Source organism: Tenrec ecaudatus, chromosome 12, assembly GCF_050624435.1.
Source record: "Tenrec ecaudatus isolate mTenEca1 chromosome 12, mTenEca1.hap1, whole genome shotgun sequence".
NCBI classification, from domain to species: Eukaryota; Metazoa; Chordata; class Mammalia; order Afrosoricida; family Tenrecidae; genus Tenrec; species Tenrec ecaudatus.
In genome coordinates this window covers 138,440,899-138,466,571 of record NC_134541.1, presented here as the reverse complement: position 1 = coordinate 138,466,571, position 25,673 = coordinate 138,440,899, and the positions used below count along the sequence as shown (strand labels likewise).

The 25,673-nt window shown below is 54.8% G+C and overlaps 1 protein-coding gene across 7 annotated transcripts in view; it reads right to left on the bottom strand.

The window, feature by feature from the left end:
* The window catches only part of TNRC18 (trinucleotide repeat containing 18), a 97,634-nt gene that overhangs the window by 19,595 nt on the left and 52,366 nt on the right, over positions 1-25,673 (bottom strand). For 6 of the 7 annotated variants that reach the window (XM_075527570.1, XM_075527564.1, XM_075527566.1 and 3 more), the window contains 7 exons: positions 23,077-23,252; positions 22,466-22,602; positions 22,157-22,285; positions 20,619-20,787; positions 18,007-18,370; positions 14,644-14,916; positions 9,017-9,295 (listed from right to left, as the gene is read on the bottom strand). In XM_075527570.1, coding sequence (XP_075383685.1) covers positions 9,017-9,295; positions 14,644-14,916; positions 18,007-18,370; positions 20,619-20,787; positions 22,157-22,285; positions 22,466-22,602; positions 23,077-23,252 — 1,527 coding nt within the window. The remainder of the gene's footprint in view (positions 1-9,016; positions 9,296-14,643; positions 14,917-18,006; positions 18,371-20,618; positions 20,788-22,156; positions 22,286-22,465; positions 22,603-23,076; positions 23,253-25,673) is intronic. The other variant, XM_075527567.1, reaches the window with a different exon arrangement.

Below are 25,673 nucleotides of genomic sequence, written 5' to 3'. Positions count from 1 at the left end.
AGGCCGGGGTCAATGGTGGAGCAAACAGACCACAACTGCAAATTCAGGGTGAAGGTGCCGAAAATTAAAACGAGGGTCCGCAAGAGCCAAAACACAACGTTTAAGCACATTCCACCTGAATTCCGAGACCATCTCAAGAACGGATTTGACACACTGAATACGAATGACCAAAGACCAGAAAGGTTGTGGGATGGCAAAGACATCGTCCATGAAGGAGGCAAACCATCATTAAAAAGACAGGAACGGACGAGACTGTGAGGTTTGAGATTGAACACGGAGCAAAGTGAAAGATGATTCGGTTAACAAGCTAAACAGATTTCAAAGGGCGGCTCAAGAAGACAAAGTAAAATCTCTGTCATCATGAAATGTGCAAAGACCTAGGGTTAGAAAACAAGAAGCCGAAGGAAGAAGAAGAAGAAAAAAAAGTCCAAGCTTTAGTTGCAGTGTTGAGGGATCCTATGGGCAAAATACAGACCACTGCAGGGAGCATCGAAAGAAGGTGGAAGGAGTACACAGTGACTGCGCCTGAAAGAACTGACCGTCAGTCAACCATTTCAGGAGGCCGATGGGTGTTGACGGGAGAAATCCAAACTTCATTGACGTCACTGCAGTAAACAAGCCCCGGAACAGATGGGACACCGTATGAAATGCTTCAACATATCGATGCAGTGCTGAACCAAGAAAGCTGGAAGGCAGCCACGTGGCCAGCCCATGATGAGATACCTGTGCGTGGCTATTCCAAAGAAAGGTGAGCCAATAGAAGGCAGAAAGTCGCAAAACCGTATCACTGATATCATATGCAAGTACAATTTTGCTGAATGTAATTTACAAATGATTGCAGCTGCCTACCAAGAGGGAACTACTAGAAATCCGAGCTGGTTTCAGAAGTGTGCGGAGAACATGGCATACTGCTGCTGAGGTCAGATGGAACTTGGCTAAAAACAGAGAATAGGGATTTTACTTGTGTTTCCTTGGCTGTGTAAAGGCATTCGACTGCGTGGCTCCTAATGAACTATGGAGATAGCATGGTGAAGAATAAGAACTCCAACGCTTGTGCTCATCAGAACCTGCACAAGAGGCAGTGGGTGGAAGAACACGGAAACACTGCACGGTGTAAAGTGAGGATCAGGGCCTACTCATTCCATTGGGATGTTCAACAGATAATCCAGAGAAACAGAAGACTCATCAACAACCTGTGACATACAGACGACACCGCCTTGCCTACTGAAAGCAGAGAGGACGTGCAGCAATTCCTGAGGAAAATCCAGCTTGCAGCACGAAGTACATCTCAACATCAAGCAGTGGACCAACAAGCAACATAGTGATGCTTGGAGAAAAGATGGGAGTCGCCAAGACTTTGTCCTACTTGGACCCACAATCAATGCCCACGGAAGCAGAGGTGTGGAAGAAACCAAATGTTCTGCATTGGGCAAGTCTGCTGCAAAAGACCTTTTCCAAGGGTTACCAAGCAAAGACACCACTGCCATGGCGCCAGTTCCGACTGACGCTTCTGACCGACAGACACGGGTTTTTTCAATCACCTCGTCCATGAAAACGGCTCGACGATGAGTAAGGAAGACCAAGGAAGAGGGCGAGACTCGGCATCACGTGCTTTGGACCCGTCGTCAGGGAAGACCAGCCCCTGGAGAAGGACGTCCGTCAGGCTGGGTAAAGGTCAGGGAAAAAGAAGAGGACTGTGGCAGTGTTATCATCTCCTGTCAACTTGAGGAAGGGGTGGAGGCTAGCCTGTCCATCAGGTCGCAGCTTGATGGCCTCATTTGGAGGCATGATGGAGATAAACAGCTCACTGGAAGCCAGACATACTCTTTTTCTGCTGATAAGCCGCATGAAGCTATGCTGATGGAGCCAGAGGCCGGGAGCTGGAGGAGCCGTGTGGAGATCCACACCAGTGGTGAGATGCTTCCACCGCCACTGGATCCACAAGACTTTCCACCCACTGGCCTGTGATCCTCCTGCACTGCGCATCATTGCATGTGTTGCATGAGTCTAAAGAAGAATTTACAGACTGGTATTGGACATATGGGCTAATATCGGACTTATGGACTTGAACTGGACTGGGCTGGGATGTTGTTTTAATAGACAATTACTCTTTGATATAAAGCTCTCGCTTACACACAAGTGTCTATGAATTTGTTTCTCTAGTCAAGCCAGACTACAGTAGGGCCCTACACAAGATGGGACTGCCATGGTGGCTGATTCAATGGGTTCAATCACAGTCATGATCACTGAAGATGGTACAGGACCGGGCAGTGTTTCGTTCTGTTAAACGGACACTCACCGCCACGGAGGCGATGTGGACTCACCGTGACCGTGCAGGACAGAGTGGAACTGCCCCTGCGTGCTTCTGAGATGCTCACTCCTTATAAGAGCAGAGACCTCAAAGTCTCCTCCTTCTCCCCCCAGATCCGCTGTGGTTTCCAATCGCTGATCTTGGGGTTCACAGCCCCACCCGGAACCCACTATACCCCAGGCTCCTCTGAATATGGCACCAAACAACAAACCTGCTGTTGCTAAAAGAGAACTCGCTTTACATAGAAGGCACCAGACAAATGGGAGGGAACAGAAAGACGCCATGGGGGGGGGGGGGAGTCTACATCAATGCCGGAGAAAATGGATTTTTTTAAAATCATTTTATTGGGGCCTCATACAACTCTTATCCATCACTGTGCCAAGCACACTTGTACCCTTGTTGCCATCATCATTCTCAAAACATTTTCTTTTTACTTGAGCCCTTGGGATCAGCTCACTTTTTTCCTCCCTTCCTCATGAACCCTGGATTATTTATAAATTATTAAATTTTTTTAATGTCTTAAAACTGACCGATGTCTCCCCTCACTCCCTTTTCTGTTGCCCATCTACCTTGTGATCGGTTTCCTCTCCGACCACTTTCCCTTTCCCCTCTCAACACTGGTCCTGTGGGAAATGGATCTTACAGTGCAAAAAGGAAGGCTCCCTGGTCACAGCATGTCAATTCAAGAGCGGACAGTGCCTGATAGTGAGCTTCGGACACCTGAGCAAAACTGGAAAGCACTGAATTAAAAGGAGAAACAGAGAAAGCTGCCCCCAGAGCCAGAGATTCACACAGCCACCTGTAAACAGTGAAATAAAAGAGCTCGACAGAAAAGCACTGAGCGACAGTCTCAAACCCAAGAGCCTGACAGGCCAGTGAGCCCAAGGTTGGCGGGTCAAACCCGCCAGCCCCTCCACCACAGGAGAAAGCAGAGGTTAGCTGCTCCCATAAAAATCAACAGGCTTATATATAGGAGGATGGGGAAATAGATCTATGTGTCTATATTTATAGGTCAAGTATTAAGGTGGCGGAAGGACCTTGGGCCTCTACTCAAACACTCCCTCAATGCATGAATACCTTCTTTTATTAAATTGGAACTCTATGATGCTCACTCTCCCGACACAACGGCTGGAGTCAAAGTGGGTGAACAAGTAAATGTGGTGAAGAAAGCTGATGGTGCCCGGCTATCAAAAGAGATAGTGACTGGGGTCTTAAAGATAAACAAGCGGCCATCTAGCTCAGAAGCAACAAAGTCCACATGGAAGAACACACCAGCCTGTGTGATCGAGTGGTCCCAAAGGGATCAGTTACCAGGCATCAAAGAACAATAAATCATATCATTGACTGCACACCTCCATGATAGGATCACTGAAGACAAATGGGTGCATAAGCAAATGTGGTGAAGAAAGCTGATGGTGCCCGGCTATCAAAAGAGATAGTGTCTGGGGTCTTAAAGGCTTGAAGGTGAACAAGCGGCCATCTAGCTCAGAAGCAAATAAGCCCACATGGAAGAAGCACACCGGCCAGTGCGATCACGAGGTGCCCAAGGGACCAGGTATAAGGCATCATGCAAAAAAAAAAAAAGTATGTGTATGTATGTGTATATATGTGTATATGTATATATGTGTATATGTATATATGTATGTGTATATATGTATATATATATCATATTAAATGAAGGGGGAAGTGCAGAGTGGAGACCCAAGGCCCAAGTGTCGACCAATGGAGATCCCCTCATAGAGGGGTTTAGGAGAGGAGATGGGTTAATTAGGGTGTGAGGTAGTATCGATGAAGAACACAGCTTTCCCCCAGATCCTGGATGCTTCCTCCCCCCAACTACCATGATCCGAATTCTACCTTGCAGGGCTGGATAGGACAGAGGCTATACACTGGTGCATATGAGGGTTGGAGGTACAGGGAATCCAGGGTGGATGATACCTTCAGGACCAAGGGTGTGAGGGATGATGCTGGGAGAGTGGAGGGTGAGTGGGTTGGAAAGGGGGAACTGATTACAAGGATCCACATGTGACCTCTTCCTTGGGAGAGGGACAGCAGAGAAGGGGGGAAGGGAGACTCCGGATAGGGCAAGATATGACAAAATAACGATGTATAAATTACCAAGGGCATATGAGGGAGGGGGGGGGGGGAAGAGGACCTAATGCAAGGGGCTTAAGTGGAGAGCAAATGCCTTGAGAATGATTGGGGCAGGGAATGTATGGATGTGCTTTATACAATTGATGTATGTATATGTATGGATTGTGGTAAGAGTTGTATGAGTCCCTAATAAAATGTAAAAGAAGAAAAGAGAAAAAAATGATTAGGGCAAAGACTGTACAGATGTGCTTTATACAATTGATGTATGTATATGTATGTATGAACTGTGAAAAGAATTGTATGAGCCCCAATAAATTGTTAAAAAAAAATCAACAGGCTTGCCAACGATCAATGCATAACACCCCACTGCCGAGAGGGACGAACAAAGAAATGCGGGTGAACAGAGACAGCAGACGGTGTAAGACGTGAAAATAATAATAATTTACCATTTATCAAGGGGTTACGAGGGAAGGAGGGGGGAAGGGAGGGAGGGGTAAAAAGAGGAGCTGATACCAAGGGCTCAAGTAGAAAGAAAATGTTTTGAAAATGATGATGGCAACATATGTACAAACATGCTTGATACAGTGGATGTATGGTTTGCTGTAAGAGCCCCCAATAAAGTGATTTATTAAGAGGCAAATTCATAGCCTTATGGGTGGCAGTGCAAGCCAAGATCCATGTAAGGGCCCCCACGTGGATGAGGCCGCCAGTGAATCCCCTCTGATCAGTGACCAGGGGTGTGAGCAGCCTTGTCCTCAGGGTGCAGGGAAAGGGGGCTAACACAGAAATGGTTAGCTTAAAATTTAAATCTTATCATTTGTTCTTCCTTTTGACCCATTTTAAATCTGTTCTAGTTTTCATAGACCAAACACACTCACGGCCATTTGCTACCTCTACGCAAAGAAGAGACAGAGAGGCTAAGCTCAGTTCTCAGTCAGAACAAGGCCAAGGCCCGGCCGTGGAGCGGACCATCAATTGCTCAGACGCAAATTCTGGGCGAAGGTGCGGAAAGTTAAAACCAGGGTCCGCAAGGGCCAGAACACAATGTTTAAGCACATTCCACCTGAATTCTCAAGCACAGATTTGACACACTCAGTAGGAAGGACCAAAGACCAGCCAAGTAAAAGACGTTGTCCACGAAGGAGGCAGATGGCCATTAAAAAGACAGATACGGAGGAGAACAGAAGAGACGCCAGAAGAGACGGTGAGGTTTGATCTTGACCACGGAGAAGTCCACGTGAAAGGAGATGATTCGGTGAAAGAGCTAAACAGATCTCAGAGGGCAGTCAGTCTTTGTGTGGGATTTGGGGGCGATTTTTTTGTTTGTATTGTCTTCTTTATAGGAAATCCAGGGTGGGGGAGAAATGGAGAGTCAAGAATGAATACACAAATGAAGAAAATATTCTACAACGGAATTGTACGGTATGTGAATTCTATGTCAGTAAAATGGTTAAAATCCAAAGAGTAGTCACAGCCTCCTGAGAAGCCTTCCTTCCGCAGGGTGGTCGCTGTGAGCTGGCAACACTCCGCAACGATGGGGCTGGTTTGGTTGTTAGTAACACAGGAGTCGTGGAGAGACGGGAGGGACACGCTCCGCGGCTGCCTAACCTGAAGTTCTGCGGTTGGACCCCACCGTCCGATCAGAGGGAGGAAGATGAGAACAGTCTGTCCGTCAGGATACGCAGTCTTAGAGGCTCTGTGGGCAAGTCTATCCTGCCCAACGGGGTGGCGAGGAACAGACCTGAGGGGGGCAATGAGTGCCTGGTTCACCTCACCGCATCCGAAGACCCCAAGTGTTTAAACGTCCAAATACTGAAATGATACAAAGTATGTTCCCTGAATAAAATCTCAAGGGCCCCCCCAGATATTTGTAAATTAAATAAAAGGCCATCACTCCCTATCTGTGGAAGCACTTTTTGCACGGCTCTGGTGCCAGAGGCGCCAGTGAGCGGAGCTTTCAGAATAAGACAGACAGGAAGACAGGCCTGGGCATCTACTTCCAAAGGCCGGGCCAATAGAAACTCTCCGGGTCATCACGGTCCGCTCAGGTGGCCAGGAGCCGGCTCACTCAGCTGAGCTAAGGGCAGCTACGGGTAATCCTGGGTGCAAAGTAGGGATCCGAAGAGGGATCTGAAGAGGGCCTGACTGAGGAATAAGAGAGGCCAACAGCACCTCTCCAAAGGTGGGGTGCGGCCAGCGAAGCATTTAGAAAGACATTAATTAACTGTGTGAAGTTCATCGGCCGTCTGTGAGAGCGGACGGTCCCTAGTCAGCGAGCCCTAAGAAACGGAGAATATCGAAAGCAGGAGGGTAAGGGAAAGGGAAGAGGAGGGGAGGAGGGGGAGCCAATCGCAATGATGGACACATAACCTCACACACCCCCGCCAGCCCTCCAGGAGGATCAACAACAGAAACCACAGGGAAAGGGAGACGGTGGCTGGTTAAGGCAAGATAATAATGATAATTTATCATTTATCAACGGGCCATGAGGGAGGAGGAAAAAAGAGGAGCTGATACCAAGGGTTCGATGGAAAGTAACTGTCCAGAAAAGGATGAAGGCAGCATATGTATAAATCTGCCTGAAACAAGTGATGTCTGGATTGCTACGAGCTGTAACTACAAACCCCAATGAAATGACCTTTTAATAAAAAGAAATGGTCAAAAGTGGCTGCAAATTAAACCACCAAAAAAAAAAGGCAAATGGAAAGAGAAGGTAACAAACTGGATGGAACTGAAAACAGAAGCAAAATATGGGCAGAACAAAAGCGAACAGAAGCACAACGGCTCCGGCTCAGCCAGGACGCAGGAAGCAATCACTACAGACCCTCTGCACACGCCCGACAGGGGCCGAAGAGAGACCCGCCGTCCGCCCACACACTGGCCGCACCGGGTGAACCAGGAGTTTGGGGCTACAGGAAGAGTCTGGATTCAAGTCTGGAAGAGTCTGGGGGTGTGGTGGGGGCTGTGCTGGGGATGGCGTGATCCAAGCAGCCAGAGTCTGAACTATAGGCTGGACAGGTGGTACCAGGACAGCCCTGGAGTAGTTCAGGGAAGGGAAGCGGGCTGGTCAAGTTGGGTCTCACAAGAAAAAGCCCTCCATCTAAGGGGCGAACCTGGACAGCAGCTCAGTTGAGGAGTCAGACGAAGCCGAGACAGAACATGGTGGTGAGAGGAGGCAGCAGTGGTGCAGGTAACAGAAGCCCTGCCTTCCACGCAGGAGGCCTGAGTTCGATTCCTGACCAGTGCACATCGTATGCACCAACACCTGTCTTGTCAGTGGAGCCTTTGGTACGCTCCCTCTGCTACACTGGTTCCCACAGGGCTCCCCGACTAGGATGGACTAGGAAAGAAGGCCTGGCCATCTCCATCCAGGCAATCCATCAAGGAAACCCTACGTCCGGTCCTCCACTGGTCAGGAGCATGGCCCAGGCCTGCAAGGGCTTTGTTGTGCTGCGTGTGTGTGTTGGGGGGGGGGGGGGTCTCCATGAGTTGGGAGATTTAGCTTGGTGGCAACTAAGCAAGAGAGGGAGGAAGGGAGGGAGGGAGGGGGAAAAGAAAGCCCAACCAGTGCTTGAAGCATGATGTACTGTGGGAAGCCCGGTGTGGCTGGGGAGGCCGATGGAGGGCAGTGAGTGGCACCAGAGGGCCTTAGGTCCCTGGCCTCCTGCCAGGAGATCCTCAGGATGACCCTGAGGGGTTCAGAGGAAGATAGGCAGCAGGAGGTTCCAACAGCTGGTCCCTGCGCCCCATCCTCAGAGGCCAGGTGAGCTCCTGCCGAGAGCACCTGTGGGCTGTGAATTCCAAATCTCAGCCCCCAACTTTGGGCTGGGCCACTGTGGGCTAGGGAGGGTCCTGGGGTCTGTCTGTTCTGGGACCAGGCAGTGACACAGCTATGGTGGGGGTCGGGGGCTGAGCCCCTACCCTCAGGGGAAGCAAATGCCTCTTGATCCCCCAGCCAGCTGTGGAGCAACCCCAAAGGTGCCCGAGGGTGGTGGAAGTTCTCTTCCCTGGGTTCACGTCTTCTTTAAACTGCGACTGGGCACACAATTTGGCTCAGGGGCAGCTCATTAAACTCCACCTGAGATGATCAAGGGCTGTGAAGGGTTGAAGTCTTACCCTCTGAACCTGTGAGCGAGACCTTGTTTAGAAACAGGGTCGAGAGTCCTCAATGACCACTCAATTGTACCCCTCTGGGCTACTTTCTCCCTCCTGCCCGCCCCACCATTCCCTCTCAGTTGGTGCACACAGCTAGCTCTTTCATTTCTGACTCATGATTCCAACATTCAGGAGCGTCCTGGGCCCCCAGACTGAAGGAGGGGCCTCCCTTGGGTTCCCCTAATGTCTCAGGGTGCATTTCTAAGGCCCCTCTGCTCCCCAGAACTGCCTGAAGGGCTTGTAAGGTGCCCTCTGCAGAGCTGGTGGTCAGGAAGGACCCCTTGTTCCTTGGCCACAGTGAGCCAGATGGGTATCACGCTTGGAACCTGCGGGCCACAAAAAGTCCGAGAGCCAGCTCCTCAACTCCACCTCTCCCTGGACCCTCACCCCGGCCTCCCCACCCCAGTCCCAGCCCCCACACCCCAGTCCTCCCCACCCCCTGACGACCTGGCTCACCCAGCAGGCTCTGCCTTTCCTCTTTCTTCCGAGCCTTCTGCTTGGCCTCCAGTCTCACCACGGATAGGGCTGGCCCCACGGTGGGGCTGGGCAGGGCGCTGGCTGCGAAGCGGGCCAGCAGGCCCAGCCCACTCTCCTCTAGGCCTGGCGACAGGGCCCGCTCCCGGGGCCCCAGCCTATAGCTGCCACCAGCCTCGTCCTCCTCTTCCTCCTCCTCCAGCTCCGGGTCCTGCTCATCCTCCTCATCCTCCTCCTCCTCCTCCTCCTCGGAGCTCTCATCTGGTGCAGAAAACAGGGACCAAGTCAGAGTCAGGTCCTTAGCGCACGGCGCCACCCACCGCCACCTGGTATGGCATCAACATGTGGGGTGGGGGGCCACTGTGCCCAGTTCCTCCCCAGGGCCGGCTGGGGAGTGGCCCACCTGGGCAGCATCTCTCCCTCCCCACCCCATGTCCCCTCCACCCTGTCACATAGTGCTCAGGGACGGCAGCGGCTGTGGGTATCGTAGTGGCCTGTCAGGGGGGTCCCGACATGCACCTCTGCTGGGGAAGGGACAGACACACGGACATGGACTGGAGACAGCTCCCTCCACGGTCTCACACGCACACACGCCCCAACACACAACACGAAGGCTGAGAAGGAGGTGGGAGAGGAGGAGAGAGGAGGCAGAGGGATGGGGGAGTAGGGGTAGTGGGAGGGGCCGTCCGGGTGCAGCTGAGGGTGCTGGTTGTGGGTGCCCTTTAAGGAGCTGGAGCCCCAGAGGCAGGTGGCAGGAGAAGGTGGAGTTGGTCTCTTGTGGGGGTTGGGGGGCAAGTGGCAAAACCCATGGCTCCCAGCAGCATGTCCAGACGGGGAGAGCCTAACTGAGCCACTGCCCGGCCTCCACGCACCCCCGACCCAAGAACCCACTGCCTTGAGTCGATTCCAACTCACTCACAGCCCACTGACGGGACAGAGGTGCACTTTGTCCCCAAAGACCACCAATCTTTACAGGACAGACCAGCTGCCTCGTCTCTGCTGAGCGACGGCTGTGGTTGGAACTGCCGCCGACCGTACAGTTAGCAGCACTACAGCTCACTGCAGCCCGTATGCCGCAGACTCCATGGGGATCACAAAGAAAGGGGGCCACTAAAAAGCCCTGTGCTCCCCCCACTACCAGACGAGCTGCAGGTCAGGCTGGCTATCCTGTTTATCCGGTCTTCCCTCCCCCCACCCCAAAAAACCCTGCCTTTTCATTAATTCTGGCTCGCGGTGACCCCAGGTGTCACAGGGCAGATCTGTGGTCATCTTATTGGTCGTTAGCCACGCCTTTCTTCTGCGGCACTACTAGGTGGTTCGAACCACCGGCCTTTAGGAGCTCACCACCAGCCAACAGAGCAGACCTGCCCTGGGGGTCCTGAGGCTGTGAGCGCTTTACAGAAGCAGACTGCCTCATCCTCCTCCCCCAGCAACCCGTGGGTTTGAACTGCTGCCTTTTCTGGGCCGCAGCCCAGTCCGTACCCCCAGTGCAAGCAGAGCTCCTCTGCTAAGTCACACCAAAACCCACCGCCATTGACAGGGCGGAACTGCCCCTGTGGGTTTCCCAGGCTGCTCTCCTTTACAGGAGCAGCCAGCCTCGTCTCTCTCCCTCAGACAGGCTGGTAGGGCTCCAACTGCAGTCCTTCCTGACTCACTGGCAACAGGGTCCCTGCGTACACAGCCCTCTCCGGCCTCGAGGTGCTGCCGGCTCGCAGCAACGCTAGGGCAGAGCAGAGCGGCCCTGTGGCTTTACAGATTCTCGCTGAGCTCTGCAGGAGCAGAAAGCCCCATCTTTATCCTGAGGAGTGGTTTTGAACTGCTGACCTTGTGGTTTGCATCTGAACACGTAACTACTGGGCTACGTGGGCGTGTGTGTGTGTGCATGTGCGTGTGACAGGGGCCGATTCTTCTTCCTTCACTAGACTGTCCTTACTCGCAGCTTAAAGACAAAAGAATCCCTCCCTGGAAAGTTTTCACAAAAGATAAGGGGGGTCCAAGTGCTAAGTAGACACAGTCACCCCACTTTCATCTGGGGCCCATCTGTTCTGTCTCAATCTGGTGAGCTATGGAGGGGCAGGCTTTTCCCTGGCCTTGGGGACCTAGCTCCATGAACCTAGTGGGGGGCGGCAGTAACGGGCTTTCCACTGAGAAGCCAAACCCATTGTCAAACTAAGCAGCTGTCTTGGGCAGCAGTGCAATTCTGAGCAGATGCAGGCAGGTCGCCTCAGGAGACCCAAGAGGCCAAGGTGTCGTCTGTCCCAGTCGGCCTGAGTAAGGACACTGCTGGGGGTGAGTGGGGAGCAAGGACCCAGTCAACTGGACTCAGGAGGGTCCAAGTCCACATTCTCCTGCTGCCCCTGAGGGCACCCGTGAGGGCAGGGTCCTGTGTGTGTACCCAGCTCCCAAGGAAGCCAGGGTCCCTGCTGTGATGAGCTGAAGGGTTACAATGGGGGGGGGAGACAGAGGGGAAGAGGCGGGGGAGGGATCTGTTAGGAGGAGCGCGAAGCAGGGAGGGGCAAGGTCCCCGAGCAATGGATGGCACAGGATGGGGAGGCCAGCAGGCAGGCAGACAGTGCACACGTGCGATCCGGTCACATGGCGAGGTCACTGGTTCGTCTCCGGCCAGCGGGCCACAGCAGCAAAGCAGGCTAGGTGTGGGCAGACTCCCCACAGCACCTGGGTAGCCCCCCTCCCCCCCAGTCACCATCCCCCCCAGGGCCTGGCCAATTGAGGAAAGGGTAAGGACTGGCTGGGGTGGGGTAGGGGCTGGACCTGTGGCCCCAGAGCATTCCCTTCCAAAAACCCCCTTCTTCCCCAGCTGCTCAGGGGTGGAGACTCCAGCCTCCCAGGAATCGGTGGGGAGCGGGGAGGAGTGAAGGCTGGCTCTGGCCCCAGAACATTCAAATATGGGCAGGGTTCTGAGACTTGGGCATGGGGGACACCCCATCCCAGCACCTCCAAACGGAAGGTAAAAGTCAAAAAAAGGGATGGGATTTCCATGAAATAGAGGGGCAACAAGCTCCCCCGGTGGCTGCTGGGCCGGAGCCAGTGTCTGCCTGAGCCGAGAGGATGTGGGGATCACAGAATCCACCGGGGCAGGCCCTGCCACAGGCACTGGAGTTAGCCAGGGCCGGCAAAAAGCATGGGCCCAGAACCCACACGTGGGAAAGGTGGGAACAGGGTGGTGCTTTGGTTGTGTTTTGTTCTTGGAGTGGGAATAGTTTCTGAATCTTGGAGCCCCACCTGTGTGGGGCTGGCTGTTGGGACATCGGTTTGGGTTCTCCCCAAGGTGACCTCCTGCTGCCATACCCAGTGGGGGTGCACCCCGAGGAGGGGAGGTGGGGGGGCACAGAAAGAGAGAAGGGTTTTGCCTACCTACGGGAGCAGCGAGCCGGGCTGGGGCTCAAACTCAGGGCCCTGCTGCGCTGTCTGCCTACTCCCAGCCTCCACTTTGCGTCCAGAGTGCAGCGTGAGAGCAAATGCAAGAGACCGAAACAGACATTCAAAGCATCATGGGTAGGGGTCAAGGGTGAAGGAATGGGCAAGCTGCTGGGGAGAAGCAGACACACTAGAAAGGCAAGCCGCTGAAGGATTTTAGTACTGGGTGGTCAGTGAGGCCCTATTACCCAAATATCCCTTTGCAAGGCAGGACCAGCGGTCTGTTTGTAGCAAGGGGGCAGTGGAGGGGGCAACCAAGTCAGCGTCTCAAGCCAGGGGGCCTCATCCTCACCCCATTCCCCAATGCCTCCTCCCGCTGTTCCTGGATCGGGGTTCCCAGGTGGGCAGGGGCCCTGTGTCCTGGTGGGGGGCTCCCAACTCTTTTATACCACTTTTTCCTAACACTGGGAAAGGAGGTTGCGGCTGGAGAGAGCAGGGAACACTGACTTCAAAGTTGGAGTGGCTGCACTTGAGCAGGAAGGCATAAAGTGGGGGCTTGATCCCAGGCTTTAGGGGGTGGGGGACACAAGAAAATGGACACATGGGGAAGAGCCCTGAAACCCCAGACTGCTTGGCCCCTGGGACCCCAGCAAGCAGGCTGGCCGACGGGAACCCACAGGGGTCTGGCAGTGATGGGCATTTCCTGGTCACCTGCGTGGGTCTCCGCCAGTTTGAGGGGAGGTGTGGGAAGGGAGCCCAGGGCTAGGAGACAAGGCTGGAAAACAGGGCCAAGCCACGCCAGCGGGCCCACGGGCATCTAGCCCAAGCGAATTTGCATCCAGGTGTGTGAGGAACCCCCCACCCCGCACCCACGACCCGGGTCACAGTTTGGCTCTGGGGAGGCCCCTGGGTCCTGCTGGGGCCCTGCCCTGAAACTTACCCTACGACCGACCAAGGCTGGCATGCTTCCCAGGAGTCATGTGCTCCCCCCTCCCTGGGATCCCCAAATTCCATTTGTGGGATTAGAAGGTAGAGCTAGGAGGGTCTCAGGGCTCCCCAAGGCCTTTTTTAAATAAGGGATGCACTGGAAGCCCCCTGGCTGAGGCGGGGGCCAAACGGAGCCTGACCAGTCCAGCACTCTCCCCAAAGTCCACCCTGTGTCCTTCAGCACGGCTGGGAAGCCAGTGCCTTCTCATCTAACCAAACACGGGGGACACGTCCAATTGTCTTGCCCCTGCACTGCACCCCTCCCTGGGAACAGAAACACGTGGGGTGGGGGGCGGGAGGGGGACACACAAGTGTTGGTGAATCGGTCGTTCTTAACCGGTGCTGGGGAGACGAGGTCAGCGCTGACAAAAATAAAAAGACAAATACAAACAGCTCCAGGGATAAATAAAAAATAATTTTAAAAAGCGGCAAAAAGCAAAGGACGATGTTGGAGGTGAGAGCGGTTGCCTTTCATCCTGCAAGATGGAATGGATGGCGACAGCTACTAGGGATATTTGAATAATAGAGCAAGCCGGGAGGCTGTTAATTCCATCGCTACTCCTTGCGGGTGGGGGTGGGAGGAGGGAGAGGGAGGCTGGGGGGAGGGGGAGTGGGGAGGAACAAAATGAAGGGTAAGCATCAACCTAATTGTCTAGTAAAGACACGGCAAGAGAGACAAGGCACACGGGTTTAGTTAAAAATGAACTCGATATGTTTAATAAAGCTTAGCATTACCAAAAATCGCGGTACAAACATCAAGTCACACGCCCACACGACAGAATTCCATTTACAAAACGTTCCTCGGGAAACCTCCAACCGGGCCGCCCATGCCAAAAGAACACCCAACCCAAGCCTGTGGTCCAGGTGGCAGAAAGGGCTTGGGGGGGGGGGGGCGAGTGCAGAAAGGTGCAGACTAGGAACCAGTCGCTGGGAAAGCTCCAAGAGACCTGGCCAGTGGGATCGTCACGCTGATACAAGTACAAATCAAAACCCAACAAAAAAGAAAAAATAATAGTAATAATTAGGTGGATAGGGCAGGCTACGCTGCCAAGAACCAAGATGGCCGCCCTTCCTGTGGCCATCCAAGATGGATGACCTCAGTGGCTGCCATCTCTCTTGTGGGCATGCTCCCTCCAGCTCTCTCGCTCACTTGCTCGCTCTCTCACTCACATTCTCTCTCTCTCTCTCTCTCACTCTCTCTCGCTATAAAACATGGAAGGTATTGTGTGTTTTGAGCTAGTAACCTTGGTCCAACGAGTCCTCTGATGAGTCACTGGAGGAGGAAGGCGCATCGGCCTCTCGAAGCAGCAAACAAAATGGCTGCTTCCTGGTGGCGGCCGGCTTGGGTTTCAGAGTACGGGCAGCCACCAGGCCCCGCTTGGTCAGCTTGGGACCTCCAGCTGACTTGCTGTTCTTGGCCACCATGCCACACAGAAGGGAGGATGTCAGTTTGGAGCTGGAGGGGCCTTGGGCCGACCACTCGTCCTTCAGGAAATGCTCGTCCTCAGAGTCGGTATCTGCGGTCAAAGCAGTGTGTAACAGAGGTGAGTCACAGACGCTGGGGCGGCCAGGGGCTGGGGTCTTTGACTTTATTGCTGCTCGTGGTTTGGGGACTATATTGGTGCAGGCCAGAGCGGAGCGGTTCAGGTGCCTGGTGGCTGAGGGCAAAGGCTCGGCTGGGCACCAGCCCTGCTCTCTAGCTGGGGCCCCTGCTGCCTGCCCCTGCAGAGGCCTGCAAATCACAGGCTCTGTGTCCTGTGCTTAGAGCCAGGCCTGTTGCAGCCTAGATGCTGCCAGCCTAATCCCCCAAGCAAACACCAGTGGAGAGGCAGTCTTCGCAGGCAGGAGGGGTGGTGGCAATCACTGCTGGTCCCCTCTAATCCCCAGGATTATGCCCAGCCCTCGGGCACCTTTTGAGGAAGGACATGACCCAACAAAGCTCTTCTCCCCCAAATAAGGCACCCAGTGGCAAGCTAGCGCTGCCTCACTCAGACTCCTTGGTCCATGGTGGCCCCTGGCTAGCTTGACAATGGCTGTGGTGAGAGCATTTACACCAAGGCAATTGGTAAAGGATTGCAAACCAGGGTCATCTTCTCCAAGCAGCTCTTCAGCTGCTGGCTCCCCTGACCCCTAACTCTTCGGCCTAAGTGGTCGAGGCCCCAAGTTTTCAAGCTTTCCTGCCAGAAAGCCAAGCTGCTTTGGGGAGGGCCAACCCTACCCCCTACACACTCACACCGCTGTATGCCTGACATGCTGGGTAGCCCAGAAAAGCCGGCACTGGAACAAAGGGCTCAATGGGCAGACTGTAATCTCCTGGCCTGGCACCATCCATTATGAACGTAAGGCATCCACACAAGCTGTGTGTGATTTGGGCGGGGGGGGGGGGGGGGGGGGGAGGAGGGCGGAGGGGGCGCAACCAACAGTCCTCTCTGACTGCTTTCACAAACATCTTCACTTCCATTTCCAAGCACAACTGAGCCCAAGGGGGTTAGCCAGCAACTCACTGGGAGGCCAAATCATACCAAGCTGCCCCCCTCCACCACCGCCTGGCCAGTTTTCATCTTCTCCTACCATCTCTGTTCTCCTCAAGGTCACGCTGTAGAGTAGGGGACTCCCATGGGCGGCAACCACCAGGCCGTCTTTCCCCCAGGCATGCCCCCTGCCCTCTTGGGCCCCAAACTACAAATGGGGAGCACAGCCCTTCTCCCTCCCCACCCCCACCCCCAATGCACATCTCTGGAATCTCGCAGGCTCATTTGCAAAAGTGAACATTTTAAAAGGCCTTCTGAGACAATTGATGTGTGGGTTTGTCATAAGAGCTGTAAAAGCCCCCAATAAAATGATTTGTTAATCAATTTTTTAAAGGCCTTCCTTTGATTGAAACACAGGCAGGGGCTCTCGCTACAGCCAGGTCACAGGCACCCTCCAGTTGGAGACACACCTTCTGACTTCCTGGCTGCACCCATTCTGAGCCGTTCCTCTCGCCCAAGGAGTCCAGGAACGGCTCAAAGATTAAGCTCAGCTACGGGCCCAAAGGCTGGTGCTTCAAATACGCCCAGGGTAAGAGATCTGCTTCCATGTAGTTACAGCACTGAACACCCTACCGAATACCGACTCTATCCTAACATAAATGGGCCCACCGGGAGTTAGAACTGCCCGAGGGCACTGGTTCTCTTGCCGAAACCAACACGCGTTTTGGATAAAGACAAAACCAGGTCACACCAGCAACCGTGAACACACGCACGCACATGCACACACACACCAGCCTCCGAGAACCCCAAAGATGTCTTCCAGCCCCCACCCCGTGTGACTCCCACAAGGGAGTGGGGAAGTGGGGTTCCTCCAGCACTCATAGGTCACATGCCCAGAAGGATCGAAGAGGTGCAGCTCTTCCCCACCCCACCCGACCAGCTCAGACGGGAAGGGCAAAGGATGGCCCTCTCTCCTCTCCTTCAGAGCAGCACAGCCAGATGAACCTGAGGACCCGGGAGCTAGCCAGCCCCCATGCCCAGGCACGCTTGGCTCCACACACGGCAGACATGCACAGTTCACATCAGGCCCAACTGAGCGTCAGACACAGCAGCCGGAGCGAAAGCCCCGAGCTCACTCTTGCCCTCACTTGTCGGGCTGATCCACGTGAGCTCCATGAGCCCTGCCAGGCAGGCACGGAGAGCCACACCAGTAGGGGGTAAAGAACACATTTTATTAAAACAGGGACATGCACCCTGACATTCAAACTCTGTCCAGTGAGTCAGCCAGCCAGCAGCGGCTGAGAGGTCAAGATACAAAAGCAGGCAGGCGCCAAGAAGGCTCCCAGGGCGGCCAGAGTGAATCAAGGCGACCCCTCCAGATCCAGCAGGACCCAAGAGTCTGCCCCCGCTGAGCACAACATCCTCGGGACCGCTCACACCACACCTGCTCGTGGAGGGAAGCCACCGGCGTCGGTAAGGCCCTGGCTCAGCAAGACCGCCTGCAGCTCTTGGTGAATGAGCCCCAAGACAGTCGTTTCCCCCGCCAGCCCCGTTTCTCAGTCACACGGCCGTCTTTCCAATGCGCGATAGCCAAGTGGGGCTAGTGGCCACCACACTGGGTAACACACGTGGCCCGTGTTCAAGCGGAGAGTAGGCGGAGATTTAACCCCAGTTCCGACTCGCCCTCCTCAAAAGGCAGTTTGCTAGCTCCCTTGCCCGACTCGCGTCACTTTCACACACGCACACGTTTGGGGCCAAGAAGGGGCGCTTCCTGAGGGGAGGCCCAGTCAGTCTCTCGATGGCGCCTCTAGCCCAAGCGGCCGCAAACTCGGCGGCTCTCAAGTCACCCACACAGTTCACTCCCAACAAACGAGGGCAAGGGCGGCCAGGCGGCTTCCGCTTCCACTGACCAATCAGGGGCCGCCGGGCCCCAAACCCACCAATCACAGCCGCCTCTCTATCACCAGCGCCCGCCCATCACAGGCACTTCCGCTTCCAGCGCCCATCCCCTCCACTTCCTGCTTGGAACAGAGCCTGAGACAAGGAAACCGAGAAAGCCTTCGACTGAGGTGAGAGGGAACGAGAAAGGGAGAGAAGAAACGGCCCGGAGGCGGCGCAGCGCCGGCTGCTACTTACTGTAGGAGTAGCTGCTCACTTCCGAGGTGAACGGGGAGTGGCCCGACTTGGGCGCGCCTCTGGCCTTGAACCCCACCTCCATCTTCCTGGCTTTGGCTGCCCTTTTGTGTTTACCTTCCCGGGAGGCTTTGAGAGACAGGCTGAGGCCTTTGGCCAAGGCCTTTCTGTCCTTGCTGAGCAGGCTGTCATACGGAGTCAAGTACCTGCTGCAGGCCCCGCCAGTTTTCGATTTCCCCCCAACACTGTCTGAGAACTTGAAGGTCGAGGACTTCAACTTGTCCTGCTTGGTGAGGGACAGGGCCTTGTCTAGCTTGCTTGCCAGTTGCTCCTGGTCGCTGGCCACCTTCTTCTTCTTAATCTTCAGCTGGAGAAGAAATTGGGCCTTGGGTTAAGCCAGGTGGCAATGAGAATGATCAATCTTTAAGAGATCAAAAGGGTGATGTTTGCCCATAGAGAAAGCCCAGAAGGCAGGAGGGGATGGGAACCGGGAGGAAGGGAATGCCACAGGTCAGAGTGGGGTCTGCGGTCAGTGACATGGAGCAAATTGAGTTGCGAATTGTTAGAAGGGAAATCCAACTTGCCCTGTAAGCTTGCACTCAAATCACAATAAAGTTTTTTAAAAAAGAAAAAGATGTGGCAAAATAATCGTAGGGCTTGAGAGCCCACAGGGATGGACCTGGATGGCTGCCCTTTGACACCGACTGCTTTGCTTCACCTCTAAAACTGCAGAATGGAGAGTGTTCTATGTGGGCAGCTGCAGATGGATGGAGATAGGGCTTGGTGACAAGCTAACCACGTCCCCAGTGGTGGCACTGGTCCTTGCACCCTGGCTTTCTGGCGCCTTCAAGGGAATCTCTTAGGCAAGCAGAGCTGGAGAAGGCAGTTGGATTTGAGGAGGAGGAGGAAGGACATCAAGATGGAAAAGTAAGATTACAGCAGAGCGGAACATTTCATCTGCACCGTCTCCATGAGCCTGTCCAACTAATCGGGCAGGAGCTGCAAAGAATGTGCCTCCTTGCATGCACCATGCTGCCTGCAGCAGCAAAGATGCTGGGGGAGATCTCAGATTAAATTCCTGCTTGTATCACTCTCACCAAAGCTAGTCATTTGGGAGATGTGCCATTTTCAGAGTTGTGAATGCCCTTCATTTGAAGGTTTTATCTATTGCCTTTTGTTCGGGTGGCACTCCACAAGGGACAAGCTGAGCAAGCATCATTTGAACAACACAAGTACCCTTCACCGCTGGAGTGTAAAGCGGATCCGGAGGTATGAACTGACTGTCTCTACCCCATCCTGCATCTGGCCTCCCTATGTGAGTACTCATGATGGCCAGATCCCCAAAAGCCCATCCCTCCACACAGGGCTGCCTGGCAAGGAATGACAAGTATTTAGAGTTGAGGAACTTGAGGGGAGGATTCTGATGCTCAGCAGAAACAAGAAACCCTGGAACATTTACATATCAGTCGTCGCATCAACCCTTGTTCTTTGGAGCTGCAGAATGGTCAAGCTGCTCCTGAGACAGCAAGGCTGCTCAAGGTCAAGAATGTACAGTCTCATCTAAGGTGCACCCTCACTGGTCCTCTCCCTGTCCCAAAAAATGATGACTGGTGAAAAATGAAGATGCATGGGAACAATCTGTCCACTGGACTAAAGGGCCACTCGAACAACAGTCTCCCACGACACCAAGACAAGAAGAACTAGATGGTGCCCAGCCACCACTGCCAACTCTCCTGAAAGGGATCCCATTAGAACGTCCTGGATAAATGGACAGCAAATGGGGAGCAAGACTCAAACTCATGAAAAAGACCAGAATTGCCGGTTGGATAGAGACTGGTGGGACCCTGAGACTGCGGCTCTTAGTCAGCCTCGGGTCTGCAACTGAACTCACCCGTAAGGCCGAGTTTCCAGCCAGACAGGTCTAATCACTGAACGGTAACACTAGTGAGGTACACACAGGATCGCCAGCCATTTGAGATCAAAAGGGCAGCATTTATGCAAGGGCAGGAGGGTCAGGAAGGTCAGGAAGAGGGGGGATGAAAATGAGAAACAGGTTGGAAGTGGGCTGAGTGTAATACAATGAAATGACAGTCAACGAGATGATACAAATGAGGGAACTATTGGATGGAGAATTGATCTGCTCTGAAAACCTTCATCCAACTCACAACACGAAGTTAGAAAAGAAGGCTTGGTCTTGCATAGCTGTGCCACAGGAAAGTCACAGAAGCTCTTTAGAAAGTCCCTCACCCCCTCTGGGCCTTAATCTCCCCACTCACCGCAGTAACAACTCAATGGCGGGGGATTAAGGGTACGATCATAAAAGCCCCGTCTCTGGCACCATGAGTTGACACTCCAATAACAAAGTTGACAGTCGAAACCCACCCAGTGGCACCATGAGAGACCTGGCAGTTTTGTCACAAAACCCCAACGAGCAATTGGGCTTGATGACAGCAAGTTTGGTGGTGGCATTAGAATCAGGAAGATGGGATCCATGACATTCTGACAATCATTTCTAGAATCCCTGTTCTGCAGTAGGGGCGTCAAGACAGGAGGAGGGAGGCCACCAGGCCAACCAGCCTGGCAGATCTCAGCACACGGGAGACTGGGTCACTGACCTGGCTCATGAAGTCAGAAGAGCCATCTTGTTCGTCCCACGTCTGGCTCCGGCCCCGGGCTTTCCCAATTCCAACAAGGGTGCTGTGTTCTTCCTCCGCCCCCTTGTGTCTTTTTCTCATGCCTGCTCCCAGCTCAAAGTCCTCGGATGTCAGCAGGGACTTGCTCAGCCTGAAACCCAGAGGCACCGCCAGTGAGCAACCTGGCCGATCACAGGTGCAGGCAGGCTCAGGGGCCACCCTGGCAGCCCAGGCACTGGATGCCTCAGCACACACAGGGAGGATGGGGACAATCCAGGACGTTTGCGAGGGAGGCAAGAGAGCTTTGTGTGAACTTATTGACACCCTCGGCCACCCTCCTTTCTCTCACACACACACACATCTGCACGGTCAGGAACCTCTTGACCAAAGCGCACCAAGAACAAGGACCAGCAACACCAAGGAAATCCACCAGAGGAGGAGAGAGGGTAGGGGATTAAGGCTGCAGAGACACCTGGTCAAACCTGTACCTGTCTAGCCCTAAAGCTTCACGTGTAACAACAAAAGCAGCTCACTTTTGTCAGCTGCCCAACGTGTCTTCTAAGGAGGCCAGACACTGTAGCGATCACGGGCTTGGCTGCTAATGGATCGGTAGAAAGTTATAACCAGCCCAGAGACTGGTGGGGAGCCCGGGCAATTTGTGTCCAGGATATCGCCAGCCTAAGACACCCTGCAGGGCAGCTCTGCTCTGTCCCGTGGAGTCACTAGTTGTTGATGACTCAGCAGCACCCGCCAACAGTGCTTGCCCTGTGCTGCACGGGGGCTTTATGCTTCAGCCCACTCGGTGACGCTGCATTTTATGGACAAGGGCGTGGGGGCGAAGGTCGTCATCTGCGGTGCATCAGGAAGCTTGCCCAGCTGCCAGCTGCCCCATCTCTCTCTGCTCTTCTAGGAGCCGGTCCCTCCCGGCAGAGGGCTATGGCCGATGAGACGGTGTTCTTGCTCTCTTCTCTCGAGAACATCCAAGTGGGACCAGGGGCCCATGGGCCATTTTCTCCTGGGATGCCCCAAGCTACCCGAGGTTGCCCAGAGCCTTCGGAAGACCCCCCTGGGGGTCCCTCTGCTTCCTCAAGGCCAAGCCCTGTTCTGCTGGGACTTCATTCGGCCAGCATGACTCTAAACCACGGGCGAATCAAAGCATCTCCCCCAGCCGTCCAGGGCCCAGAAACTCTCTGGGAGGCCCCACCAAGGAGCCTGTGCCCACAGAGCTGGAAGCAGGTGGCCCGGGCGTCGGGTGCTACAGGGAGGCACGGAGGACAACTTGGAAGCAGCTTCGGGCTCTGGTGCGGAGCAACCCACGTCCTGCCGCAGTCCTTCGTCCCGCGCTGTCCACCTGGCGTCCCTCTGCCATTCCTTGCTCACGGTCTGGGCCCAGGCCCGCCGAGCCCCAGGGACCCCAGGTCCCCCGGGCCAGCCGTAAGAACGAGGGGCCGCCGGGCCCGGGGCAGTCTCCTCCCCTCCAAGCTCTGGGCAGCCCCGACCCACCGAGGGGCCAGCCTTACTTTCCGCTACTGCCTTGGCTCTTCCCTCTCTTGCATGGGGGCTGCAGGGCGTCGAGGGCGTGGGTCCGTTTCCTCGGCCTGCCAGGGCCTCTGCGTGCCAAGCTTCTATGGGGTTCTTCGCGCCTGTCCCTTAAAGAGAATCACAGGCTTGGCTGCGAACCAGGGTGCGGGCAGGAGGGGGGCCCGGAGGAGACGTATGGGTGGTACCCAGTACACACACACACACACACACGCACACACACACGCACTCACACACACATCAGGGCGCCCTGCACTGCCTAGCCTGCCCAGCGTGGGGGGCACACTCACTCAGGGTCCCGGCGCCGCTGCAGCTTCACCAACTCGCGCTGCTTCTCCTTGTACTGCCGCTGTACCTCGGCCAGTCGCATTCGGAAGTCCAGCTCCGTGGCGTCCATGTTCTCCAGGGAGGACTTCATGGCGTACATCTGCAGAAGGGGCAGGGCCAGATGAAGGCAGGCCTGGGCCCCCTCCACCTTGGGGATACGCCCAATGCACAGTGAGGAGCAAAGGCTTTGGGGTCACAGAGATACACCCCCGCCTCAGAATCCAGATGCCACCCCGACAGGGTTTGCAATGGCGGTTTTTTTGGGGAAGGAGACTGCCAGGCCTCTCTCCCAAGATGCCACTAGGTAGACACAAACCCCCAACCTTCCCTGAGGGGCTGAGCCCACCACCCTCCACTTTGTGCCCAGGGGGCTCCCTGTATCAAGTCACCAGGGCAACAACCTAGCCAGCGCTAAGTTAGCCAATACTGGAAAGCCCAGCACCATGCCAAAGACAGGGCTCGGGACCCCCCAGGCTGAGCCTGATCTGTGGCCTTCAAGCCCCCGGCTATCACTTGGGTAAGTGGAGGCACTGAGCTGGGGAAGTCGGGGCAGAAGGTGAGCCCGGGCCCTCACCCGCTCCTCCTTCTTGTGCATCCAGCTGTACTTCCTGTTAGGGTCCAACTCCCGGGGCAGCCGCAGACTCTTGAGCGGGTCCACAAAGGGGCCGTCCAGCACCTCCTGCAGCAGGTGGCTGCTGGCCGCCAGCAGACTCTCCAACGAGGGCCGAGACATCACAGCCTTCTCCACGCCTGCAGATACGACCAGGTAAGCCCGGGCAGTCCCAAGGCAGGGCAACCAGCTGCCACCCAACCGCCCCACACAGGGAGGCAGAGGCCAGAGCGAGACACTGGGCTCCTCCGAGATCCGACCTGACCAAGCCCACCCAGCACTGGGAACATCGGAAACAACCACTGTGGGTAGGTGAGGCAGACTGACTGGAAAGTTGCTCAAAGCCGGCCGGAGGCTCATTCGAGGAACCGGCTTGCTCTCCCTCTCCTGCACCAAAAACCTGTAGGACAACCATCCAAGGGTAAAAGGCTCCTGCTTTTCAGAGAGCCCAGAGCGACACAAGCGCTCGCAAGCCAAAGAGAGGGCGCCGACCACACAGAAAGGGGCAGAAACCTCCCCACAGATCTCGGCCACCCGAGGGCCACGCTGTGGCTGGCAGAGTTCCAGAAAAGGCTGTACATCGTCAAATACGTGTAATATGCGTGGACACACTGCTGTCTAGTCAATTCTGAATCATAACAGATCCTATAGAACAGGGTAGAATTGATACCACCACCCCCATGGGTTTCCAAGCCTGTCACTCTACCAGAGTAGAAAGCCTCATCTTTCTCCCCCGTAGCGGCTGGTTTCAAACCGCTGGCCTTGCAGTTAGCAGCCCAGCATGTAACCACTATACCAGCAGGACTCCCAAATGGTATCAACCAATACAGACGGCACCACACTTGGCTTTTTTCCTACCTAACATCTCTTCACACTGGCACAACTAGAGCCGCCTCCATACCCGGACCTCACACCATCGCGCTTTCTGTAGTTCAACAGCATCCAACGACCAGTAAGTGTACTTGGCTGGCCCCAACACAGATGGCCTTGATGTGCTGGCCTGCTTCTGCCAAGATCACAGCTCAGAAAACCCTGCGGGGGTACTTTGGGGAGGCTTGGGGGGTGGAGAGGAGTGTCTGATCACTTTCTGACAACTCCCAAACAGTTCATCACTCTGCACCTTCGTGTGCTTGCTTCGTTTTTTAGTTTCACAGGCACATAATCCACCTATCATACGACTGATTCAGTAGTTCAATCATATCCATCAATTAGCCCCATCAATTTTGGAACTTTTCCCCCCCAGTGGTAAAATCGCTTTTAAATGAGTTATGTAATCACAATCCGTTCTAGTGCCCCCGTGCCCCCCTCCAGCATACATTGTTTGCTGCCCCAGCCCCTAGCCCTCCCTATCTCCCACCCCACCACAGGCCACACTAGATCTACAAATAGCACCTAAGGACCTGCTAGCACCAGGCCCGTGACCAAAGGGTCCGCCCGGCTTCTGTACATTTCCCCCTTGGAACCATGTGCTGCGCACAAGGCTGCTGCAGCAACTTGCTGACAGCGTCATTCTTGGACACGCCAGGACGGGATCTATACAGAGTCAGGATAAAAGGCAGCAATATCAAAAACTTTTTTTTGGTAAGATAAAAAGGAATGAAGTAGGTACCATGAGCTTCAAGGTGGGGAAATTCACCCTTGGAGGAGAGGGGAGCTGTAATTAGCAGGTCACCCAGCACCCTGGGGAGCTTGCAGGTGGTGCCCATGTTGTCTCGTGGGCCTGTGTGGGGAGGTGGAAGTGGTGCTTACCCACCCCTGGAAAAAGTGTGCTTTATTGCATCACTTCCTGCGTGCATATTGTATATATCTCACCGTGAGTGTGCTCTTTATCCCTGGGCTGGATTTGTACAGCAAGCAGACTAGCTCAGAAAACAGAAAGGCCTCGGGGACAGTCCGTTCTGTCATGTGTGGTCACCCCACAACTGGGAGCCCGCCCCCATAGCACCACTCCCACAATAATCGCCAACAGCTCTGTCTGCCATGTCTTGGGGTTTCTGGGGTGGCCACCCACAGCTAGGGGTACCCCTCACAGGGGCGCCCCACCTGTGCAGCCCGCTAACAGGAAAGTGTGCCCAGCATACTGTTTATTCTGTCACCACTGCCGGGCGGGCGCCCACCAGAAAGGACGGGGGCAGCTTCCCCACAAACGGAAGCACACGGCTCCTAACACCTCCTCTTTGTGACCTAATACAAGACCAGTGTCCGTGCTGCTTCCACCCTCGCTGGGGGGAGTAGAATGCCCTCGTTATCAACGCAGAGGCCCCCTCGTGACCTGCGCCAACCCTGGCTTACAGGAGGTCTTACCATCCTGCACTGTGGACTTGGGGGGCCAGGTGCTCCAACGCACTGCCAGCCTCCGCCCACTAGATGTCAGTAGCGAATGCTCTCCCTCCAGCTGGGACAACCACAAGTCTCCAAAACCAACCAAAAGACGACAGAGAGAGGAGAGAGGGAGAGACAGAGAGAGAGGGGAGAGAGGGAGAGACAGAGAGAGGGGAGAAAGGGAGAGAGAGGGGCGAGAGGGAGAGACAGAGAGAGGGGGGAGAGGGAGAGACAGAGAG